The 24,509-nt window shown below is 35.2% G+C and overlaps 1 protein-coding gene across 12 annotated transcripts in view; it reads left to right on the forward strand.

Moving 5' to 3' along the window:
• The window catches only part of LOC129754380 (uncharacterized protein CG43867-like), a 691,811-nt gene that overhangs the window by 589,598 nt on the left and 77,704 nt on the right, over positions 1-24,509 (forward strand). For 11 of the 12 annotated variants that reach the window (XM_055750401.1, XM_055750406.1, XM_055750404.1 and 8 more), the window contains one exon: positions 4,205-4,267. In XM_055750401.1, coding sequence (XP_055606376.1) covers positions 4,205-4,267 — 63 coding nt within the window. Of the gene's footprint in view, positions 1-4,204; positions 4,268-10,797; positions 11,545-24,509 lie in introns of those variants that run through there. The other variant, XM_055750411.1, reaches the window with a different exon arrangement.

Consider the following 24,509-nt stretch of genomic DNA (forward strand, 5'->3'; position numbering starts at 1 on the left):
ACTCCACATATTCCCCTTGACTCCCCCTATTCCATCCTTCTTTTTTCATTGAGAAAAAAATACGAGCTCACCTTAACCAGTCGAAAGCATCAGCAACCGAAACCAGGAGCCGAGCGCCACCATCAAGGAGCATCAAGAATTTATGTTTATATGGTCGTCCTCCCATCGTTTCGTTTGTCGTGATTCGATGAATAAGTGTGTCGTCGTCGTCGTCGCCATGGTTGCCAGGTTCAAACTAGAAAAGTTGCCAAAACTACCAAAACTAAATTTTTGATATCGGAACTTTAAATCCAAATTTCGACTTTGGATATTCGTAGTCAATAATTCAAGCCGAAAGTTCGAATTCTAATGACGAACGTCGAAATTCAAAGGGCAAAAGTCGATGTCGAAATTCGAAAGGTCGAAAAACTCTAGTCAAAAGTCAGAAATCAGTAGTCGAACTCGGAAATCGAAAATCGACAGTCGGAAGTCGAAAGTCGAATGTCAAATGTCGAATGTCGAATGTTGAATGTCGAATGTCGAATGTCGAAAATCGAATGTCGAAAGCCGTAAGACAAGTATCGAAAGTCGAAAATCAAAAACCCAAAATTGAATGTCGAAGGCAAAACGAAACGAGAGTCGAAATTCAAAAATCGAAAGGCATAAATCGAAAGTCGATAGTTGAAAATCGAATGTCGAAATCCAACAAAAAATATGTCAGAAGAAGAAATTCGAAAATCTCAAGTCGAAAGTCGAAAGTCTAAATCTTAAATTCTCAAATTCTGAAATTCTAAACTTCTTAAATACGCATATCCTCAAACTCTCAAATTCTCAAATTCTTAAGCTCTCAAATTCTCAAATTCTCAAAATCACAAATACTCAAATTCTCAAAATCGAGAATCGAAAATTGAAAATCGCTAATCAAGAATTGATAGTCTAAAACCAAAAATCAAAAATAGATAATGTAAAATCGAAAATCGAAACTCTCAAATTTTCAAATTCTTTAATTCTTAAATTTTCAAAATAGAAATTCAAAAATCGAAAATCGAAAATCGAAAATCAAGAATTGATAGTCTAATCGAAAATCGAAACTCTCAAATTCTCAAATTTTCAAATTCTCAAATTCTCAAATTCTCAAATTCTCAAATTCTCAAATTCTTAAATTCTCAAATTCTCAAATTCTCAAATTCTCGAAATTCTCAAATTCTCAAATTCTCAAATTCTCAAATTCTCAAATTCGCAAATTCTCAAATTCTCAAATTCTCAAATTCTCAAATTCTCAAATTCTCAAATTCTCAAATTCTCAAATTCTCAAATTCTCAAATTCTCAAATTCTCAAATTCTCAAATTCTCAAATTCTCAAATTCTCAAATTCTCAAATTCTCAAATTCTCAAATTCTCAAATTCTCAAATTCTCAAATTCTCAAATTCTCAAATTCTCAAATTCTCAAATTCTCAAATTCTCAAATTCTCAAATTCTCAAATTCTCAAATTCTCAAATTCTCAAATTCTCAAATTCTCAAATTCTCAAATTCTCAAATTCTCAAATTCTCAAATTCTCAAATTCTCAAATTCTCAAATTCTCAAATTCTCAAATTCTCAAATTCTCAAATTCTCAAATTCTCAAATTCTCAAATTCTCAAATTCTCAAATTCTCAAATTCTCAAATTCTCAAATTCTCAAATTCTCAAATTCTCAAATTCTCAAATTCTCAAATTCTTAAATTCTTAAATTCTTAAATTCTCAAATTCTCGAATTCTCAAATTCTCAAATTCTCAAATTCTCAAATACTCAAATTCTCAAATTGTCAAATTCTCAAAATCTTTAAATCTCAAAATCTAGAATTCTCAAACTCTCAAATTCTCAAAATTTCAAATTCTCAAATTCGCAAATTCTCATATTCTCAAATTCTCAAAGTCAAATTCTCAAATTGTCAAATTCTCAAAATCTCAAATTCTAAAATTCCTATAATCTCAAATTCTCAAATTCTCAAATTCTTGAATACTCGAATTCTCAAATTCTCCAATGCTCGAATTCTCAAATTGTAAAATTCTCAAATTCTCAAATTCTAAAATTCTCAAATTCTCAAATTCTAAAATTCTCAAATTCTCAAATTCTCAAATTCTTAAATTCTCAAATTCCCAAATTCTTAAATTCTGAAATTCTCAAATTCTCAAATTCTCGAATTCTTAAATTCTCATATTTTCAAATTCTCAAACATGTATGTATGTACAATTCTTTCAAATGCTATATTTCTCCAATTTTCAAAATCTCGAGAAGTAAGAAAATCGACAAACGAAAGGCGAAAATCGACAAACGAAAATCGAAAATCTTAAATCGAAAATCGAAAATCGAAAGTCGAGAATCGAAAATCGAAAATCGAAAATCGAAAATCGAAAATCGAAAATCGAAAATCGAAAATCGAAAATCGAAAATCGAAAATCGAAAATCGAAAATCGAAAATCGAAAATCGAAAATCGAAAATCGAAAATCGAAAATCGAAAATCGAAAATCGAAAATCGAAAATCGAAAATCGAAAATCGAAAATCGAAAATCGAAAATCGAAAATCGAAAATCGAAAATCGAAAATCGAAAATCGAAAATCGAAAATCGAAAATCGAAAATCGAAAATCGAAAATCGACAAACGAAAATCGAAAATCTTAAATCGAAAATCGAAAATCGAAAGTCGAAAATCGAAAATCGAAAATCGAAAATCGAAAATCGAAAATCCAAAATCGAAAATCGAAAATCGAAAATCGAAAATCGAAAATCGAAAATCGAAAATCGAAAATCGAAAATCGAAAATCGAAAATCGAAAATCGAAAATCGAAAATCGAAAATCGAAAATCGAAAATCGAAAATCGAAAATCGAAAATCGAAAATCGAAAATCGAAAATCGAAAATCGAAAATCGAAAATCGAAAATCGAAAATCGAAAATCGAAAATCGAAAATCGAAAATCGAAAATCGAAAATCGAAAATCGAAAATCGAAAATCGAAAATCGAAAATCGAAAATCGAAAATCGAAAATCGAAAATCAAAAATCGAAAATCGAAAATCGAAAATCGAAAATTGAAAATTGAAAATCGATAGGCGATAGGCGATAGTCGATATTCGACTATCGATAGTCGATAGGCTATATTCGAAAGTCAATTTGTAGTTGATAGTGGACAGTCGATATTTGAAAGTCGAAAAACGTTAGACGGAATCCGAAAATTTAAAAACTAATTTAATAAATAGGTAATTTTTTTTTTTGTTATCAATATTGGGTGCTCAATAACAAAATCAAATATCGAATATTCTACTGTATAAGAATTACCAAAAATGTAATAAATTGAAACGAAAATCCAATATCAGAAATTTTAACACTGATTTCCAAATATTGACAATACAGGCTCAATACTTTTATCCAAAATGAAAGTTGGCAACATCAACTATTTGAACATATCTATGTCCTTAGATTCAGGAATAAACGATGACCAGAAACGATTTTTGCATGAGCTGTTTTATGGAACACTTCATTTAGCCGGATTTTTTTTTATTTTCTGCTGGTTTTTCTCTGCTTCCAACTCTACGAAACGACGATCTTTATGCTTATGGAGGTTTTTTTGTGGCCTTCTCCCTTAGGATTCAGCCTTCAGCTTATAATGCTAGGGCCCCTTTCATTGAAGCTGAAGAAAAGCTATCTTCCCCTTTAGCTTCCTTCAATGTGTGTATCTCTGGAAATGATTTTTTTCTTCTACGGGGGTTGGTGAGGAAAATGAGAGTTACGGTTGCGGAACAGTCGCGCTCTCTAACATTCACTAGATGAATCATGTAGAAGAAGGTTCTTGTCTGAGGTTGTAACGCTGAAAAACATCGAACGTTGAACATCGCTCACATCAGGCTGGTCTGTTTCCTTGTCAAAACCGAACTGTGTAAAGATTCGAATCATAAAAGAAAAAATGTTAAATAACCACCCTACTGTTTAGCAAAGACACACCAAAGCGTTACGTTTGTTTGTGCGATGTTTTTCACCCCTCGCGTTTAAAGCAACATTAAACTCCGGTAATCTCCCCTCTTTGAAAATAGCAAATCCATTGTCCTCAAGTAGCATAAATTCTTTCCCCTCAGTGTTTTTTCCTCAGCTTGTTCTCTTCCAATCCCCAGGAAATCCGTGCGGTAGAATCAATTAATTAAACATTTCTCATCCCTTTTTTCTGTTTTTTTTTCTATTCCATTTCAGCTCTCGGAGCTCGAGCAAAGGGTCATCGAAGCCGAGGAACGAGCAGAGGAGGCCGAGGATAAGGTGAGTCTTATCGATGCGATGGTTGCTTTGATTGATGTAATATTGGCATGCTGCTGCCGTTGGAAGAATTTTCTAAAATCGCTGCTAATCATGGCACACTAGGTATTTAATCGTTTAGGGTCGATGAAGGAGAAGAAATTGTTTGAATTTAACCCCTGAAGAGATTTGGGTAACTGTTTACTCATCTGTGAGTCTTTTCATTCTTCTTGATTAGATTCGAAAAGTTGAACTCCTCCGAATATCTACTCTCTGGGGTAGTATTTGCGGTACACAACGACAAGCAAAAGGGGTGCTTAATATCTGTAAACCAGGAACAGATTGTCGAGTGGATGTATGCTTCACATGAATATTAATTATTGAAACAGATTTGAAGATTCAGTCGTTTTAGAGCAGTTCGTCATCAATTCAATTTGCATATAATTTTGAAGTTTCCATTATACATACAATTCCATAATTCTAGAGAAATGAGAAGCAAGCGCACTCTCACTTAAAAATTTAATTTTCATAATTTTTAACTCCGATGATCATTTTTGTTCAAATTTTCTTCGCAAGATTTCTACGATAATTGGGGAATTTCTGGACATTCACCATTCGAACTGTAATATCTCAGAATTAAGAAAGGTTATTATTGAATTATGAAGTTTTTGCAAAAATCTATCGGTTTGATAAAAAGTTACGCGAAATACAATATTTTAGGGTTGGACCTAATTTCTATAGCATTTTGAACGAATGTTGCATACGAAAATGAAATCCTTTCTTTCTCATCATGTCTCAAAAAATTTCGCAGCGGATGCAAGATTTTTCACCGATGAAAATCTTTAATTCGTTAAAAAAATTAAAATGACCCTGCAAAATTTATTTGAATTTGACGACCTGAATTCAAATCCTTGTCATATTATGTCTTTAAGATAACCTCTGGTTTTTGGTGATGGGGTTTTCTATTTTTTTTTAAATTACACCAAAGTTTTTTTTCGCAGTTTTTTAAACAGTTTTTTGATAACGCTCATACGAGATGAGAAACATGAGAAGATTCGTGAAGTATAAGCAGTTAATATAAGACAAGAGAAGTGAGACAGAAGACGTGACAGAAGCAGTGAGGCGTGAAAAGGGAGGCCTAAGAAGTCAGAAGTGAAAAATGAGACGTGACATGTGAAAATGAGAAATAAGACTCTTTACGTTTCACTTCTCATGTCTGACGTCTCACTTCTTTCTCCTCACGTCTCGTTTTTCACTTTTCATGTCATACCTATCTCTTCGCTCTACTCATTTTTCACGTCTAACGTCTCACTTTTAACTTTTATTATTTCTCACTCTCGACGTCTCGCTTTCATGTCTCTCTTCTGACATGCTGCATCTCACGTACCACATCTCACGTACTATTTCTTATTTCTCACGTTTAATTTCTTACGTCCTACTTCTTCAATACCACGTCTCATGTCCTCAAGTAACCAAAAGTCGCATAGCTACTTAATCTTGTACTCGAGAACTCGAGAGAAATGAAAAACGTTTTCCTAAAGTACTGATTTGAACTAAAAATCTAAATCTAAACAAGTACCATAGAACATATTTGTGCGTTCTAAGTACCTTGAAAAGTCTTGATGTCAATTTGGCCTATCATGCTTTGTTACGAACTTCTTGCGAACTTTTTGGTCCCATGCGGAACTTTCTACGTATTTTTTGGTCCCATGCCGATCTTCTTACGAAATTTTTGATTCCACGCGAAACCTTTATGGAACATCAATGCGAATTGAGTTGTGTCAAAAAATTTCGAATGGGTTGTTTACATTTTTTTGAAAACTTTCTCGTAGACATCCTCATTTTTTGAACAATACGGAATATTTCCAAAAAAATAAGGAGGAATTGTTTGTTTTATTACCGTCGCTGGCGATTGGAAAAAATGGGCTTTTGTTGGGCTCAGTTGGCAAGTCAGTTGTCTCCTGAGCCGATGTCCACGAGTTCGAGCCCAAGAGCAAACATCGTACACAGTTGTACCGGATAAGTTTTTCAATAACGATCCACCATCTGCACCGTTGATAAAGTCGCAAATGCCATAAAGATGGTAATACGATTATAATCGAAACCAAAAAAAAAGAAAAAATGGGCTGAAGAATGAACATTGCAATGAACCGGATTTTTCAAACACAAATAGAGGAATCACTTCGATATTGGGCTCTAATAACGAGACTATCATATACTGCGATAAATCTGATTATGAAAATAATTCATCAAAAACCTGATCGAAAAAGATTACCACGCTCATCTAGGATGGTACTCAAAACATTCAGAATTGAAAATTCAAAACCGTTAACATTCCTGGTGGTCAGTTTTGGTACATACGTACGTTCCTTCTTGAATCAGTTTTTTCGGTATTTCAATTTGCAACGTAGTTTATGTAACCCTGAGTACAAAATATAACTTTAAATTTTTTTAAAACCTTGATCAACCAATGTCGATATCAATAAACGTTAATGATGACGGTTTAAAGTGGCAGCAGTAAATAACAATTATGGCCAATTTTGATCTATACATTTAAAATTGATGAAGCACATCCCATGCCGATAGCTCTTAATTGCGGGAATACCAATAAGTTCAACATTAAAAGAATTATTCTGGTTTACTTTGTGCTTTTTGGTGGGCCTGACTGACAGATTATCGGATAGAATTGAGAGCAGTTGTCTCCAGACTGAAAACAATCATCTAATCTGTACCGACCGAGCTCAGGATTCTTTTTCTCCAAGAACGCCTAAAAAGTTACCAGCCTCTAACGTTTTGGTAAGATTGTGAGTTCCCATAAAATATCCTAAAATTTCCAAAAAAATTATCGCAAAAAGAAACAAAAATAAGAGAAAAAGCATTACCTTTAACCAGGCGCTATCGGCTATCACGGAATTCTGGCGACAAAACACTAGCGCCAAATGAGGGTTGACGGATTGAGATCCAAGCTCGAGTTTGAATATTTTTCACGCACACGCATGCACCAGTGCTAATTGCATTGTTGTAAACAATATAATCAGAAACATTGTGTGAGTGAAGCTACGCTTGATTTTCAAAGTATTAGTGTGATGATGTGCTTTCACTCAAAGCTTGAATGCAAAGCTGCAATACTTGTGCGGAAAGCTGCAAGATTGGATCCCATCTCGCAGGGCGGCAGCACCATAAACATTGTGTAGGTGACGCCATCGATTTGTTCGAAAAAACAACAGCCCGACTATCTTGATACTTGGAGATCTTTGCTTTAACCCTTATCGCAATTGCATGCTCCTTCATTTTACCTCGGATTCAAGTTCAATTCAACGTTTTTTAACAAATGACCCTCTTCTGAAACAGTAAATACCTGCATATTTATGCAAAGTTACATTATTTCAAACTGAAAGAAGAATTATCCAAAAGAAAGCAAATTTAAACTTCCAACTTTCTCACTTACGGTGATTTTCAAAACTCTGCTGGATCCAATTAATGTTTACTTATTACTGGTGGACTGCCAATATTTACATTTTAAGTCATTTCACTTACTTTGAAAAGTCTATGGAAAAAGATTAACAACTAGCAATCCAACCATTGGCCATGGCACAGAAGTAACGTGCTCATCTATCATCTTGAGGGTTCGAATTCAATTCTTCAAACATCCAAAATTAAAGTTAGTATAATTTATAGTAGAGGCAATATCAAAGCGAAGGGATAAGAATGTAAAAAATCAAAAAGAAATAAGATGAACACTTTTTTCGTTAAAATATTTTTTGATTCGTGTGGATAAGATTTTAATTTTTAACTGATTAGAATGCTATGCAGCCCTCGACCAGGGGTGAGTAAGACCAGGCCCACCAATGGTTACTAAACCTCGAATCGAGTACATTCAGCAACATATTTATCAACCCATCATCGCACCAACAGTTGCTAACTTGATTCGAGAAATAGCATTCGAGCAGTAGGTTGTTACAGGATGCGTTTATGTAGCAACCCGGTAGCAACGCAGCCGGTCCCATGTCTTGAGTTCCATGGCTAGGACTATAGGTTTCAGGTCTCAGATATTAAATATCAGTTGTCTCAGTTTACAGGTTCCATGTTTCAAGTCCCAGGTCTCAGGTCTCAGTTTTCAGTTTTAAAGGTCTCATTGTCTCAAGTTTCAGAGCATCGAAATTAGCACAGTTTTTCGCAACAAGCTCTTTTATTTGTTATGAACAGGCTTGACCGCATTTCTACAAGTAGAAAAGCAGCCCACCGGTGAAATAAACAAAATACGGTGGTTAAATCGTGCGCAAAACATTTGGACTGCTAGTGGGGAAATATTTTGAAAAAAAAAACCGTAATGAACAGCAAAACGAACTCTTTAGCGGTCATCTAGCAAGTTTAAAGCCAGAAACATTTCTTTGACAAGTCTCGCCTCTATTTACCGGAAATAAACAAAGAGAAATATTTGAAAATTTGATGTCTAGTACTTGAGGAGGCTAACGATCTGTGGAGACTGCAAATCACTCAGTGTTTCATAACGATTGACACGGTGAATGGATAAATATACCTACAAGGAAATGCCTCGACTGCTTTCTCTGAAAAGCTCTTCAAGCAATTGAAATCTGGAATCGTTTCATTACGCAAAAACTGTAACGGAGTGATAAAAAATAATTTTTTTTGTTTTTGTGTCGAAGGAGGACAATCAGCTAAATTCTTTCTAACTTAACCAAATCAAAAATTTTTAGTTATTTTAAAGGTCAAGCTTCAGAAAACAGAAAACGAAATTAGAAATTGCCTTGATTTAAAAAAAAAAAGTGGTTCATGCATTCAATAAGGCCGGAACAAATTTTACTTTCTTCTTTTGTCACCCCCCACTTCGAAATTTACAAAAATCCCGAAGGGGAGAGTAAATAAAATTTTAAGTGTTTAATGGAAATTTTGAAAAAAAAAATCAAACATCCGAAAGATAACAAGAGCAAAAAACAAACTGTGGAGAATGGGAGTTTTGTCACCATTTGTATTCTAGATTTCGTTGAATTTTTCGATAAAAAAAACTACTTGATTTTTAGGTTTTGTTCAATGATATAGTATGCAATTTTGTTGCATACAAGATTTCATGCAATTTATTCCAATTTATCAGTTTTTTGCATTATTTCTTATCATCTCCCCCCCCGTTATGTTCCATCTCCGAGTGACAAAAGAAGGATTTAAAATTTGTTCCGTCCTAATAATTCACAAAATAAAGTGTTGCATTTTTTTCGAATACACTTCCCAAAAACAATAGATATAAAACTTCACAATTTTTGGAAAAAAATCAATTGACAGCGCTTTAATTTATTTAATAACTTTGTCGAAAACTGTTTAACTCATGCTTTAGAAAAAAAACTAAATTTTTTTAGCCTAACTTGTTTTTAAAATATCGTTTAAATTCCCATACTGTACCATACTGGAAAAAAATAAACAATAAGTAACGGGAAAAGAACAAACACTTCTGCAGATTTACAATGAAAATGTACAAAATTTAATGTGCCCTGGGATATAGGCATAGACTGGGGACATTCTGAATAGCATGATTTCATCATTTAAGATATGGAATCGAAAAGTCTGCCAAATGGCAAAAAAAGAAAAAAAAAATTGACAAAATATACAAAAGTGTTTAACCAAGAAAAGATCTTTGTAAAAAAAACTTTTTTTTCCTTCTGAAACGATGTTCTAATGAGAAAACGGTTTGACATCAAATTGAAGGTTCTGTACGATTTTTTTTTCTTGCAAAATATATGAAAATATTTAACCAAAAATAGTTCTTTGTAAAAAATGGAAACATACTTTGTACTGATGAAAAAACACTTGCCACAAATTCACACGAAGACTTTGATCAATAATGATTTCAAACATGACACTGTGTTTTATCGTTACTCAAGCTTTGTAAAAAGAATGTATTATTATTTTTCTACTAACGTGATAAACAGAATAAGGGACATCCGTCACCCTAATTGCGCAATCGAACATTTCAATTCACCCTCTTCACTGATTACACCGATTCGAAACCATATGCCACTTGCTCGATGTCCCAGACAATTTCTTCATTACACTCTGACGTTTTGCTTTCAACCAATTTCCTGTAGGTATAAGAGCCTACGACGAAACGGATGCACGGTAATTTTTGTCTCGAGTTCAAAGGACTCACAGTGTGTTTTCCTCGCCCTCCCCCTCAATGCCACCCAACGAGAAAACTCCGACGCATGGGCAGTTCCGTTACACCGTCTTTCCTTCTGTCGACGGAGGACGACGATCCTTTTTCCTGTTGTCAAAATCCGTGTCACGCGTTGTTCGCCATCTTGGAAAAGTCAAACATCCCCTCTCGCTTGCTTCGATGGTGTTTGTGAAGCGTCTTTCGGGTTGTGGTATTGGTGCTGGGAAAGTCCTATCGCCAGTTGGGAGGCTCGCTGTAAATCGGGTCGCTTGCTGCGATATCGTAAAAATAAACTACCACCACATTCGTTTGGATTTGTGTGTGTGTCAGCGTGTGTTACGCGAACTGTGCACAATTTCCCTTTTGTTTGTGCCACCCCGAGATTTGTGACGACGACGACTGTCCGCGACGATTGCAAAGAATAGGAACGACGGCGCTCTGTTCTGTGTCCAAACACGATAGTGTGTAAATTAGAGAATTATCGCCCCCCTCGCGTTCGCGTTAGTTTTTTCTCGGTTTTGCGGATTTTCCACCGGATGTAATATCTCGCAGAAGGGTTGCGTTTTTAGTTTCGAAATAGTTTTTCACATTTCGCTGTTCGGTTGACGTTTTTGATGGGATTTTTCTTCGCTTCTTGTCGGATGGTGTGTCGAAGCCCTTTTGTCCTTTCCCGTTTCTCTCGTGTCTCGTGCCTTGCACGTTCCCGTTTCGACGATCCTGCTTACTTCGGTTTGGTTGTGTGTAAGTGTACATATTTTCGAGTGAGTTGTAGCAGGCCGTGAACAAAACCATCAGCAGAGAAATTTCCTTTGGAGGGTGTTTGGAATGTGTCAAAGCAGGCTTTGAAGAAGAAGAAATTTTTGACGGAAAAGTGTGCTAAATATTTCATCCTAGTAAGCTTTGATGTGCGTTTTTCAGAGTGTTTGAATGAATCAGCTTAAATTTGTGTGTGCTTCATCGGTGCTTCACTAGAGCTAGGGCTACTATGAGTAACCGAAAATGTGCAAAGTTCGACGGGCAGCCAGCTGATGCTTGCCAGGAGCCTACTACGACGACGACGGCCAAGGATTGTCATTCATCTTGCGGAATTGGAGTACAACTATGAGTAGCGATCGATAAGCTGAAGGAAAAAAAGGTGATTAATCACATGATTTGACGTTTCAGAGACACTGTATCTCAATACAATTCGGGCGATTTTGCGTAACTACCAAGTCTACCGATAAATCTTCATTAACCTTGACCCAAAAAAATGTCCGCTGTTTGCTCAATGGTGGCGTCTCGAAGCACAACGTAAGTGCAAAAAGTCACCACAACAGATCGATAAAGTTCGCTACCTCTTTCGGGATGAGTTGTAATTTAATACAATTTCCGGAACCCTTCTTTTTTGTCGTTTATTTTGGGAACCCCAAATGTTGAATACTTTCGAGTTTTAGGCAAACACAAACATGGGGATTCACATTCGCCGAGAAACTTTCTCGACGAATACCATAACAATAACCATATTTCTGGTGCGTTGCCTCCAGTCTACAAATTCCCTCATCAGCCGCAGTGGAGAAAAAGTTGCTTACATAACCTCCAAACGTTGAACTCCTGCCTGGATCCAGCCAGCCAAAGGACAGCTAGCAGACACATTACGGACAGTCCTCATCCTGCCGCCTTTGGTCGTCGTTGTTCCAGTCATCATCATCATCATCCCGAACCACTGTCTGTTTTCAATGGTTAGGATGCGAAGTTTCCGTTTTCCAAAACATCCCCTCCTCCCCTTTTCCATTCGTAACGCATTCTAAGCGGAGAAGCAACAACAAACCAAGGGGTGGGTGGGTAAAAACCAAAAACAGCGAAAAAAGGAATCTAATCAGCTGTCCGACGCTTCCCCATTTAGTGAAAAGAAATAAAAAAAAAAAACAAGGCGTTCGTCTAAAATCTAACGACCTCAGAACACTAATGGACGGACTCGTAGGAATTGTTATTGTAATAGACATTCGATTTAAATGCTTTTCTCTTCGTGCAACAGCGCGAAAAAAGTGCTTTATCGATTTTCCGTCAAAAACCATCCAATTGTTGTTGGCTTTGTGTATTTTTTTTTTCGATATTGTTGCCTATCGCATCAAAATCATGGCATACTTTTCCCCGCACAAATGGGATATGTATTTTCATTTCTTGATTTTTCCTCTTTTTTATGTTCTATTGTTAGTGTCTTTAGTTGGCATATAACAAAATCCCCCATTTAGTATTGGTTTGTTCGCTCGAAGATGATGTGTTTACGATAACAACCAAAAAAAAAGTGCTGTACAATTTTTCTCCTCGTTTTTAACAGGAGCTGTCACGTGCACGTGATGGCTTAAGATTGGCAGTGAGTTACATGGGTGGAAAGACACGTTTCGTGATTTAAATGGGAAAACGGAATTGTGTCATTTCTGGTTATGTGTGACCTACCCACAGAAACCTCCAATTGAACTCAACGTTAAAAGTCTGTTTAAAGATTCGGTTGGAATATTTTGGTTTTTTTTTTCTAGAAAAGTTTTATACGTTTTTTTTGACAAACTTTAAGGATGATTTTTTTAAAAAAATTAACGATATAAATATCTTCAAACAATATAAGTAACACACCAAAAGGCGATTTATTGAATTGATAAACCTTTTGACCATATTTTCAATAACCGTCAGAGTATCCAAACTCTGTAAGGAAACTTGGAATTGGGAAACATGAGAGCGTGCTGTTGAATTTCTTAAAATAAGCGTATAGAATAAGATACATTTTTTCCAGTCCAGAGTGCATTGAAACTTCTATTGATTGGAACTACTTTGAGTAACTGTTAGGAGAAAATCATAAAGTGTTCGAAGTTGACGCAAGTTATTATTAAATTTATGAAATTAATTTGCGGCTTTATCGGTGAGGGTTAAAGAGTTGAAATGAAAGACGGATAGAAGATCAGAAGAAAATTCTTTGGTGGTGAAAAGAGCAAAGACCATTTGAAATAGAAGCTTGACCACATACTAAATACTTTGTCCAGCACCAATTATTATTAAAATTTCGGCAAATCGTCAGAACAATAAAAACGAATAAATATATAAATAAATAAATAAACATTTTTTTATTTTCTTTAAATTGTAATCGAGAAGTTTATATGGGAAATCCAATGAGGTTTTAAGATGATTTATAAGAAAATCTACAATTTCTCGTTAATCTAAAAAAAAGATACAAATTAGAAATAAGGAATTTTCATTGCTGCAAAATTTTTGCCTGATCGGTGAATATACAGAGGTGCCACAAGGGCTCTGCATTGCTCTTTTGACCCTCAACTTTCGTCGTTATTGAAATTGTTGTATGTTTGTCATATGTGTTATTTTTGAAATTTTTGTAATTTAAGAAAAAAAAATATTTTTGAAGGTATTACAAATTAAATATTTTGAAAAAAAATTGTCAAAAAATAGATTGACAAAAATAGTATAGCATCAAAAATGTTATAGAAATTACAGAAAACACAAAAATAAAAACAACGACAACAATGACGAATATGAATTAAAAAAAGGAAAAAAAAACAAAGAAAAACTTATTTTACAGAATTGATAACAATGAAAAACTGACCAAAATAACGAAAATGAAACAAATTATACAAAAAAATAAGAGAAAGAACCAAAAAAACAAAAGTGACAACAAGCGAATAACTAAAAATACTAATATTACTAAAATCACTTCGATAACTTGAAATACTCATGCGATGACTAAATTCACTTAAATCAATAAAATCATTGGGCATACCTTCAAACAATAAGAATTCAAATTACTTTAATTACAAAACTAACAAATTGTAAAAATTGTCGAAATATCAAAAGTTAAGCAGTTGTCGAATTTTCGAGTTGTTAAAAATGGTCGAAATATGCAAAAAGTCTAATTTAACTAAAATTTCAAGGTTTTCAAAATTGTCAAAATTATCAAAATTGTCAAATTTGTCATAGTTGTCAACGTTGTCAAAGTTGTCAAAATTATCAAAATTGTCAAAATTTTCAAAACTGTCAAAATTGTCAAAATTTTCAAAATTGTCAAAATTGTCTAAATTTTCAATTTGTCAAAATTGTCAAAATTGTCAAAATCGTCAAAATTGTCAAAACTGTCAAAACTGTAAAAATTGTCAAAATTGTCAAAATTGTCAACATTATCAACATTGTCAACATTGTCAACATTGTCAAAATTGTCAAAATTGTCAACGTTGTCAACATTGTCAAAATAGTCAACATTGTCCACAGTGTCATAACTGTCAAAACTGTAAAAACTGTCAAAATTGTCAAAATTTTCAAAATTGTAAAAATTGCCAAAATTGTCAAAATTGACAAAGTTGTCAAAATTTTCAAATTTTTCAAATTGTCAAAAAATTTAATCATATCTTTGAACAAACCTAATGTTGAACTACAATATGGACAACAATCGCAAACCATCAAAGCAGGCAACGACGTCGGCTTTTCAAATCGAGAACAACGCGTCGTCTACGGATGGCGACGACGGACAACGAAAACGACGACGACGACAATGACTTGGAGCCAGCCAGTCGCCAGACAGTAGCGCAAAAATCTTTTGAATTGGATGAGTAAATCCACTTTGAGAGGGAATAAAAAAAATCAGCGTGACAAAACATAAAAAATGACTTTTACACTTACACTTGGAACGGTGAAGTCAAAGGGGGAAAAGTGATGAAAAACAACAGAGGAGTTGATGTAAAACTCTCAAAATGAGCGTTTTAAATGAAAATAAGCGAAGGTCATCGATTTGAGTAGGCGGCGGAGTTTATCCAAATTAATTATGCAATCTACGAGAAAGTGGAACATTTCTGTCGGTCAGTCAGTGCTCGCAATGAATAATTTCCCATGACTGGTGACTGGTGGCATGCTTCCAGGTTTGCCCCGTTGACAGCCAGCGTCTGAATGGACCGGCCCGGGTCGACAAATTTTCGATAGCTAGCGAATATAAACCGACAAATTATGTCAAAAAGGTTAGGTAAATCCCCGCCCTCGCAGCAACCGAAACACAAGATTTATGAGACAAGTCAAGCCGCGCCGTATAATTAAGGTGGACTTTGTCGGTGTTTTTCTTGACGTGTTTTCCGACCATTTAGAGCGATTCATTTTCCCATGAAGGAAGCTAGCAAGCAAGCGGCCAATTCGGTTTAGTTCAGCAGATCAAAAGCTGTATTTTCCAAGTTGCTCCAAATGGTTGGCAATGGTCCATCAGTTTGATCTTAGTTGGCGGTGTTGACAGGCTGCCATCATCGTTGTCGTCGATGTCTCGTTGAAGAAATAGACCATCGGGCTCGAATCCTAGTTGGCGCTGCATCAACCGAAATTAATATTTTATATCGGAAGCACTCTCGAAGATTGGTTCCATTTGTTGCATAAATCTAAGCAATTCATGCTGGTGTTAGCAATCGCTGGAAAATATTATTTCTCATTCTGATCAGTCAACCGTCTGTCGAGTTTCCCATTCGTTGCAATCGTTTGAAATTTGTTTTCCTTAAAAATACACGCTTGAAGAATGTTTCTAGCTGTGAAAATCTTCTTAAAGTTGAACGCACAGTTTGAAAGTTGCAACCATCGTTGACGACTTTCCAGACGATTGCTTTGATTCGATGCACGCTGAATGTGCTGACATAGAAATATCGAATGAAAACATATCGGGGAGCCGAGATCCTTGAATGATTCCACTCAAAATATTATGCATAAAGCAGCTTTGTGCTGTTTTCCCACTCCATCATGATCCGCAACTTGGCAACAAAGATATTAAACCAAGTAGCTTTTTTCACTTTTTTTATCCGTTCTCATGCTCAACTCAACTGAACATATTCCTTTCCTACCGTTCCGAACAAGGTTTTTCAATTTTCCAAAAGCTTATAGTGGAGTAGGTATATGTACCGGTAAGTTGTTCGATAAGAGCCAACGGAAAAGTTGCGAAACCAAAGATTACCTTTTACAGAACAGAAAAAATATTTATTTCGTGCAAAAATCGATTCACATCACATAAAAAAAACTAAGGTACCTTTTGTTACTTTATTCCGCAGCCTAATGTCAATGGTTTCACTGTCAATGTCTACCGAACAAATAATAGAACTGCAGACGAATCAATGATGGTGATTCATCCAATTTTCCGCAACCGACAGACACGTTTAATTTTCCCTCATATTTTCCGTGCACCCCACACGAGACGGTTGTTATTTTCCCCGTTTTCGCCCCCCAAGTTTGCGCCAACAGAACAACACAAATTAAAAACTGGCAACATTTAGAACTTTTACCAAAAAACCACAAACACAGCAGGCGTGTTGCCTTTGGTTGGTTTGGGGGAAACTTTTTGGCCGCCAGCCAGGCTGGAAACTGTTTCGTCTGCCAAGCCAGCATCCACCAACCAGTATTTAGCTATCTAGTGTGGTGGTCGGCAACCGGATATGTGTCCTAGCTCCAGCATTACATGTGCGCATACACACGTTGTTGAGGATGGTTATCAGAAGCAAACGAAACAACAAAAAAAGAAACAGGTTTTTTATGCGTTCAATGTTCTCGATAGGTTATGTTCCGGCAAGTATCATATCCTATGCTACAAAGTACCTACAACCATCATGAGATGAGTGGCGCATAATGGGTTGGCAACGTTTCATTGTCTGCTGTATTTTTTTTTCTTACAAGATATAAGTTTCAAAGGTTGCTTTGATGGTTTTTTTTAACTTGATTGTCGCCGCTTTGGGCAATTAAAGAAGCATAAATTAGAAAATAAAGTATGTTGTTGTCAAAATCTACTCATGCATGATGATCAATAGGAATAATTGCACTTAACAAATTTAAAAGTGGAAAAAAAGACTTGAATGTTGAAACCCACGAGCTTTTAAAGATAATCGAGTAAGTTACCTTTATACAGAACAAGTATCGATTTGATCATATTGCGAGGTAATAAAAATTCCACACATTTCAAAATTTCATAAATTTAATTTATCTAATATTTTACTTAAAACATAACTAATACTAGTCTAGTCATAAACTTTCAAGAGCCCCATTCAGCTGTCATATTACTTTACAACGTAGAAATCTAGATCACAAAAATATTTACAATGGCGTTAAGCAAACTAACGCTTGACTTGATTAACATTATTGGTCCCTAAATTAGTCACAGTCAGAGTAAACTAGGGAGTCATTTAGGACTTCTGTGTTCTTCAGCAATATTTTTTATTGTTAACACCTAGGGAAAGTTCTCCCATCCATTCTAGTAAATCCCTGAAAAAAAATCGTGTATATTTCCAGGTTGCACGAGTTTTCAATTTCGAATTTAGAAAAAAAAAAAGTCAGATAGCCCGTATTTTCTAGAGAAACCCGGATCTTGTTCGGATTTGTAGGCATGTAATTTGTAAAATCATACAAAAACTCAAATTGAAGAAAAGTTGTAATTTTTCTAGGTGTCATCAATATAAACAGAAACGTTGCTTCGGCAGCCATTCAACAAAAATTTAGTGTCGTTTAGCAGCTTATATGAAGAATCAACGAACTAAGTCGGAAGAGGAGGCCATGATTCGTTGACTACGGGCGCGTTTGATTTTCATTCCGTTTTATTTTTATTTTTCATAATTTTAGTGATCAAATTGATTCAAAACTTGAAAAAATAGAAATATCGCACTTCCAAATGTTAATGTGTGTTGAGAGTGATCGTCAGGAAAGTAACAGTCTCTCTCGGCGAAGTAAAGGCTGTGGGCATCGTGTTCCTTAGGCGCTGTGTAGATTGGGAATTCCTCAAGAGCTGACTGAGAAGCTGAATCAATCAACGACTATCAGGGCCCAAAGATTATTTGCTGAGTTCGTTTCATAATAATAATTATACGTAAATTTAAAAGACTGAATGTTTTCTGGAAATTTCTCATGGAAATCTCCAAATTTTCAATACATGTGAGTATCTAAGATTTTCAAGAAGAGTTGACTGAAAAAAGATTGTAAGTTCCAGCTTTATCTGGCTCAGCAATTTGTGTTGAATGGTTATCAATTTTTTTTAAAGTCTATTTTCCATTTCTGATGGCTTTTCGTTTATTTTTTGTTTATCACTTTTTTGTGACCCACGTGTTTAAACACTTTTCGGAGTGCTGCGATTGGAAAAAAAAATCTGCGATAGTAGGGCGAACGTTCTTAACGCATTTAGGTATTAGTAAGGTTGAAGTAGGAAAGTGAACTTTCAAAGAAATTTTTGGTTCCGTTATTCGTAAGTACAAAAGTTTGTCTAATAAATTCTTTTATATTTACCATGAAAGGGCAAAATTCCAAAGATTGCATGAATATTCCAATAACGTTCTTTCCTTTGAATTTGTCTTTCCAAAAACGAACAATGGCGCTATATCCATAGTCGCTGACCAGAAATGGGGAGCAAAAAAAATTCAAAAATAATATGTTCTAAATTTGAAATTTCTTTGTAAAATAACCACATTTCCACCACATAAGAAATATTTATCGGAGATAAGTTATATGAAGAATCAACGGACAGAATCAGTTTTGCCGTTATGTAGATATGCTTTCCGATGATAAGAACGCAATTTCGACTCCAGAAATTGACGATCTTTGTTCTGAAAAGTTCAGCTGCATTTTCGACACCGCTGGTTCAATATCTCCTAAGGAATAAGTTGAGCCGCTTGTAACATTTCTCTCCTGAACACTTCGCTTAATCAAATCCTAGTGGATGACGGAACCATCCTAGAGGCAACTGCTGGACTAAAAAACAGTTTATCCGCAGGACCTGCTGACATTTGCGTAACTTTCGTTAAAAGTTCCATACAACGTTTGCTGACTCCCATTAAAAAAATCTTTCAAGCATCGCTTAATGAATCTACTGAAAGAAGCCATCATGTTCAAAGTTCACAAAAAAGTGACAAAAAGGACATCAACAAGTATTACGAAATTTCAGTTTTAAGTGCAACCGTTAGCTAAATAGTCATCATGGGTCAAAACTTCTTGTTTTGTAAATTTTTTTTTACTAATGAGCAGCTCGGGGTTTTGCCTACGCTCTCGTCAACTACAAAACTGTTAACGTTCACATCTGCTTTGCTATAGAATCTCAAACAGAAGTCATCTACATTGACTCTCAGCTGCATTCGAAAACACAGTCCGATTGGAAGAATCTAAGTCCGATCGATCGGTTTTTTGCTTCATCTAGAGTTCCTCAAGGAAGTTATTTTGGACCAATTATATTTCTATCTTATTTTTTATATTTGAACGACGTGCTGTTGCTACTCGGCGAAGCCAAACTAAAGGGTGTTTCATTATGTCTAAGCATGACTTTGATACAACCCTGCTGATTCTGGATGACGTTTAAACAGCTGTTTTCAGCTGTGTGTTATTGTTTGCAGATCAACTTAAAACTCTGTGTATCGTAAACTCCAGTTTTGATAATTTCCGTGATCCCCAATATTTCGCTGAGTCAGTAGGCGAATATAAAAAAAGGAATTTCTTGTTCAATTGTCGAAAATTCCATAAATATTTTCAATATAAATTGCTTCAAGTAAGGTTACTTGTTATGGAACTACTAAGATTGATTTATGAACGACCTCTTCTTAGCATTCTCCACCATTTTCCATGCTAATTTATTCACGCGCGTAAAAAAACGTTTTAAGTTTTTTTCAAAAAGTTTCAACTAGCGCAGCTTTGCGCACTGTCAGGCTATATTCAGTGGAATGCTTACGAATTTACTTAAATTTTGATTATAGTCACTACAAAACTGTGGAAACAAAACTTTTATCCATCACTTTTTTCACAAATCCATAACACTTAGCCTGCTGTGATCACATTTAACTCTTTAAGGCCGGAACACATATAAAATTTTTCTTTTATCACCCCTTTCCCCCTTCGATTTTTCCGAAAACCCGAAGTGGGAAATAAATAAAGTTCAAGTTATTTCAAAGAAAATATGGATAAATTCTTCGAAAATTCAAAAATTTGCAAGAGCGAAAGTCAAACTCGATGTCGATCTGAAATAACGCGATTTTTGAATTTTGAACAATGCGGATTGTATGAAAGTTTGTTGCATGTTCAATGTGTTCCAATTTATTGAAAATTCCGGATGAAATATCCGCTTTGAATTTTCTTAAAATTCATGTGTCAGTCATGTGGTAGTACAGTAGTTACTACAAGGCACACGTAGAATCGATGTGATGCAACAAAAGCTTAGTTTACGTGTAAAATCCCATATATTTAATTTCAAAATAATTTGGGTGTAAAGTAGGGACCATGTATGGGATTGAGGAAAGGATCCTTGGAAAATTTATCTTTTCAACAAAATGTTTCGATTTTTTCTGATCGATTCTTCAGCCTGGAAAAAATCGATAAGATCGGTTTATCTCTGATTCGATCTTTCGAATTGGAAAGCCGGAAATGTCTAGACTCTAGAATCAATTTTAAATATCGATTTAATGCTGAACAGTGCCATCTTTATAGCATCTAATCTAAATAGTTACTATAATTAAGGTTGGCTGAAATTTATGTGTGCAGATTTTGATATATTTAATTCAATTTCATTAATTTATTCATTGAAATGACGGTAGCCTTAAAATTTACATGTAAACGTTGCACAAGTTTGAGCATATCGTAGCTACCTGCACCGAAACAAATTGAGTCTAGTTTAAATTGAAAAAAATCGATTTATCAGCGCCTACATATAAGAGAAGCAACGTCTGACCCCTCTAAAAATGAAATATCTGGTCACATCGCCGGAACCTTGGACAAAAAAAAACCTCAGCACTGTTCCCTGTCTTAATGTAAATCCAACAAAACAACCTTTGATTTGACGCTCACTGAATCGCGATAAACGGTATGAATGACTTGAATTTTGTTAACAAGTTTTCCAATTTCGAACAAGAACCACCTAACCAGAGAAAAAAAGTTGAGGAGGTTGTAATTTAGCTACGACCGCAAAGTAAACGTAGAATTACAACAATTTTCTCTTGTCGATGTAGTGCTTGAATAAAATTTGAACTCTAACTAGCATTTTGATCCGACCATGTGACATAATCGGGCCATGCAACGTACTCCGACCATGTGACAAAATCTTACCATGCGACATTATTCCACCATGTGACATAATCTTTTTTTCTTTCGCTTATACCCAATTTACCATTTTTATGGCATTCGCGACTTTATATCAACTTAACCGTTTGCAGACAGTTATTGAAAACTTTATCCGGTACAACTGTGTTCGATGTTTACTCTTGGGCTCGAACTCGCGGACATCGGCTCAGGAAGCAACTGACTTCCTTACTGAGCTATATCACAAGCCAACCATGCAACATAATCCGAGCAGGTAACATAATTGAACCATGCAACGTAATCCGACTATGTGACATAATCGGACCATGCAACATAATTTGACCATGAAACGTAATGCGAACATGCAACATAATCAGACCATGCAACGTAATCCGACTATGTGACATAACCGGACCATGTGATATTATCGGACCATGCAACATGAACTGACCATGTGACATAATCTGAGCATGCAACATATTCCGATTAAGAGACTAAGACCGAAGCGCAGCAACTCAGATCGATGGCGAACAGAGAATAAAACCGGGTCAACCGACGTGCCCTTTCTTTTATACCTCTTGTAGGCCGGGAAAACCAAACCCATCGAGAAGCAGGGCATCGGTGTTTTCTTTCTTTTTTTCTTTTGGCTTCGTGATGTTGTCATAATCCTTTAGATGTGATGTCCGTTAAAGAAGCTATTTTCGTGACGCTAGATCCGTTTCCTAAATTTCAATTTGCCCCCTTCAGTATTGCTGTAAGACGAAAATCTAAAAGCTCTACTACAAAATCTCGAATCGATTGGAATCGATTTTGACAGTTTTTTTGAATCAATAGGAATTTTGTGTTTCAGACGTCAAACCTACATGTAGTTCACTACGTTCATCTGTATCGATCTTAAAGATCGATCTTTTCTTAAAGATTGAACAATCCTAGACAGGAGACCACCTGATACCGATCGAGTGTCAATGTCCCTTAAAACTAAGTCAACATCCATCTAGATGAGTCTTTGAGTCAACATACATCACTGGGTTAAACTTAAAAAAGGGGGTTAAAGTAGGATTGTCATCCGTCCCCAGGCTTCATTTTGCTCATCTTGAACAAAAGGAGACAGTGAACTTTTTCGCTCCGAATAATTGTGAGCTTATTCTTAATGAGCATTTCATCCTCCTCTGCTGAGTGAGCGGGGAGAAATTTTTTCTCAAACAAATGATCACTCTTCTACTGACAGAGCACTGTTGGTGTGTGACTCTGAAAACAAAACAAAAAAATTGCATATGAAATTTGGTCGTTTCACTTAATCACGTGGACAGCTTTAATGTGTGATTTGACCGTCCTCTTTCTACGTGAAATTATGGAATATTGGCCTCAGAATTTGTCAACCTGCTTTATTGTTGGGGACGTTTAAAAATTCTGGCATGCTTTTGTATCTGATTTTGTAAACAAAGAGGTAGTTAAAGATTTACACGTTTATTTCTCATTATTTTCAGCATTTACAACTTTACTCGGTCGTTTATTTCTCAGCCAGTTAATGAGAAGCTAACGAACATTTCTCCCTGCGAGAATGAGCTTGGGTGACTGCGTGATTGAAATGATCTCCAACAAAATGTGGGTTGCTTGATCGTTTAAAGTGCGAGAAAGCATGTTTCTCTCAGGCGTTTGACAAGGAGATGAGAAAAAGTGAACAAAAATCAAGAGAATCGCAGAAGCCTGTCCGTCCCGCAAAAGCGGGTTATGTCCCGCTTTTTTGATGAATGTCCCGCTGTCCCGCTTTTTTCTCAAAATGTTCCGCTTTTTTTATGGAAAACTTTTAGAAAGTTGACTTCCACTGGAAAAAAAAAACAAACATTATCCTCAATTTCAATTCATTGGTTCAACACAAAAAATGTCTCGAATACGTGTATTTTCTCAAAATAAGCATCAATTTTTCAGAGTTTACTTAAGACAGTAACAGTCAAATTCTGACTTAGTTGAATGTTTTTTGAGCACGTTTAACCAATGCAATGTGAATAAATTTGGCATTAAGAAAATATTGTTTATGATGTTTCCAAATGATTATAGATCATCATTTTTCGATAGAATCTAAGTTAAATATCCTTTTCTCATACACTACCTTTTGCGACTCAGATGTCCAAAGTTTTCATACAATGAATCAAATTTTCATGAGTTTTCAAATTTTTAAAACAAATTTGAAATATATTTGATATTCCACAAAGCTTTTTACGCGATATCAAATCCGCGTTTACATGTAGGACTTGAAATATTTCTGTCATATAACGTGCAAATTTGCGAGAACTGTGGAAAATAACCTTGATTATGGCAAAAAACCGTGAAAATAGAGTCATGTTAGAAAAACTGAGCAAAATCAATCCGCGTTAAAAAAAAATCCCAAGTGTACTTTCTATGAATAACTTTGGTTCATGGTTTACGTAAAGTTTGGCAAAAAAATAACGCTTTTTTATGAGTTTTCCAAATGTCCCGCTTTTTTCGGCTGTGTCCCGCTTTTTTGTCGTTAAATGTCCCGCTTTTTTCTAAAAGTATCTGGCAAGCCTAGGTTAAAGTGTAAAAGAAAAAAAAAATCTATAGAAATCGCATTTCAAGGTTCATGCCTGAAATATTGCACCTCGCGTAACTTTTGATCTCCAGAAAGTTCAAATTTTGTAATATAATAATGTGAGAGTTGATTTATCTAACGCAAAAAATTTGATCAATAAATATCATCAGAGTTTAAAGTTATGGAAGTTCAAAGTCGAAGTGACAGTGCGCGTGCTTCCGATTTCTATACAATTATGAACGGTACTGTATGTAAATTTATATTTATATACATTAAAAAAATGGACAAAAAACGATTATTCAAATATTTACCATGGAAACGGTGCAAATTAAGTCAGTTGAAAACCCCTATTTTGAAGTGTCTTTAGTTTAGAAACAAGGTTACAAGTTGATGATTACAAATTAGTTAACTGACATCAGCTTAAGATGAGTAAAAAAAAACTTAACTGAAAGTGAATCCGACAGCTCGTTCGTTTTCGTTCAACGTTCAAAGACGAAACAACGAATGATTGACACTTG

The sequence above is a fragment of the Uranotaenia lowii genome, chromosome 3 (assembly GCF_029784155.1).
Source record: "Uranotaenia lowii strain MFRU-FL chromosome 3, ASM2978415v1, whole genome shotgun sequence".
Lineage (NCBI taxonomy): Eukaryota > Metazoa > Arthropoda > Insecta > Diptera > Culicidae > Uranotaenia > Uranotaenia lowii.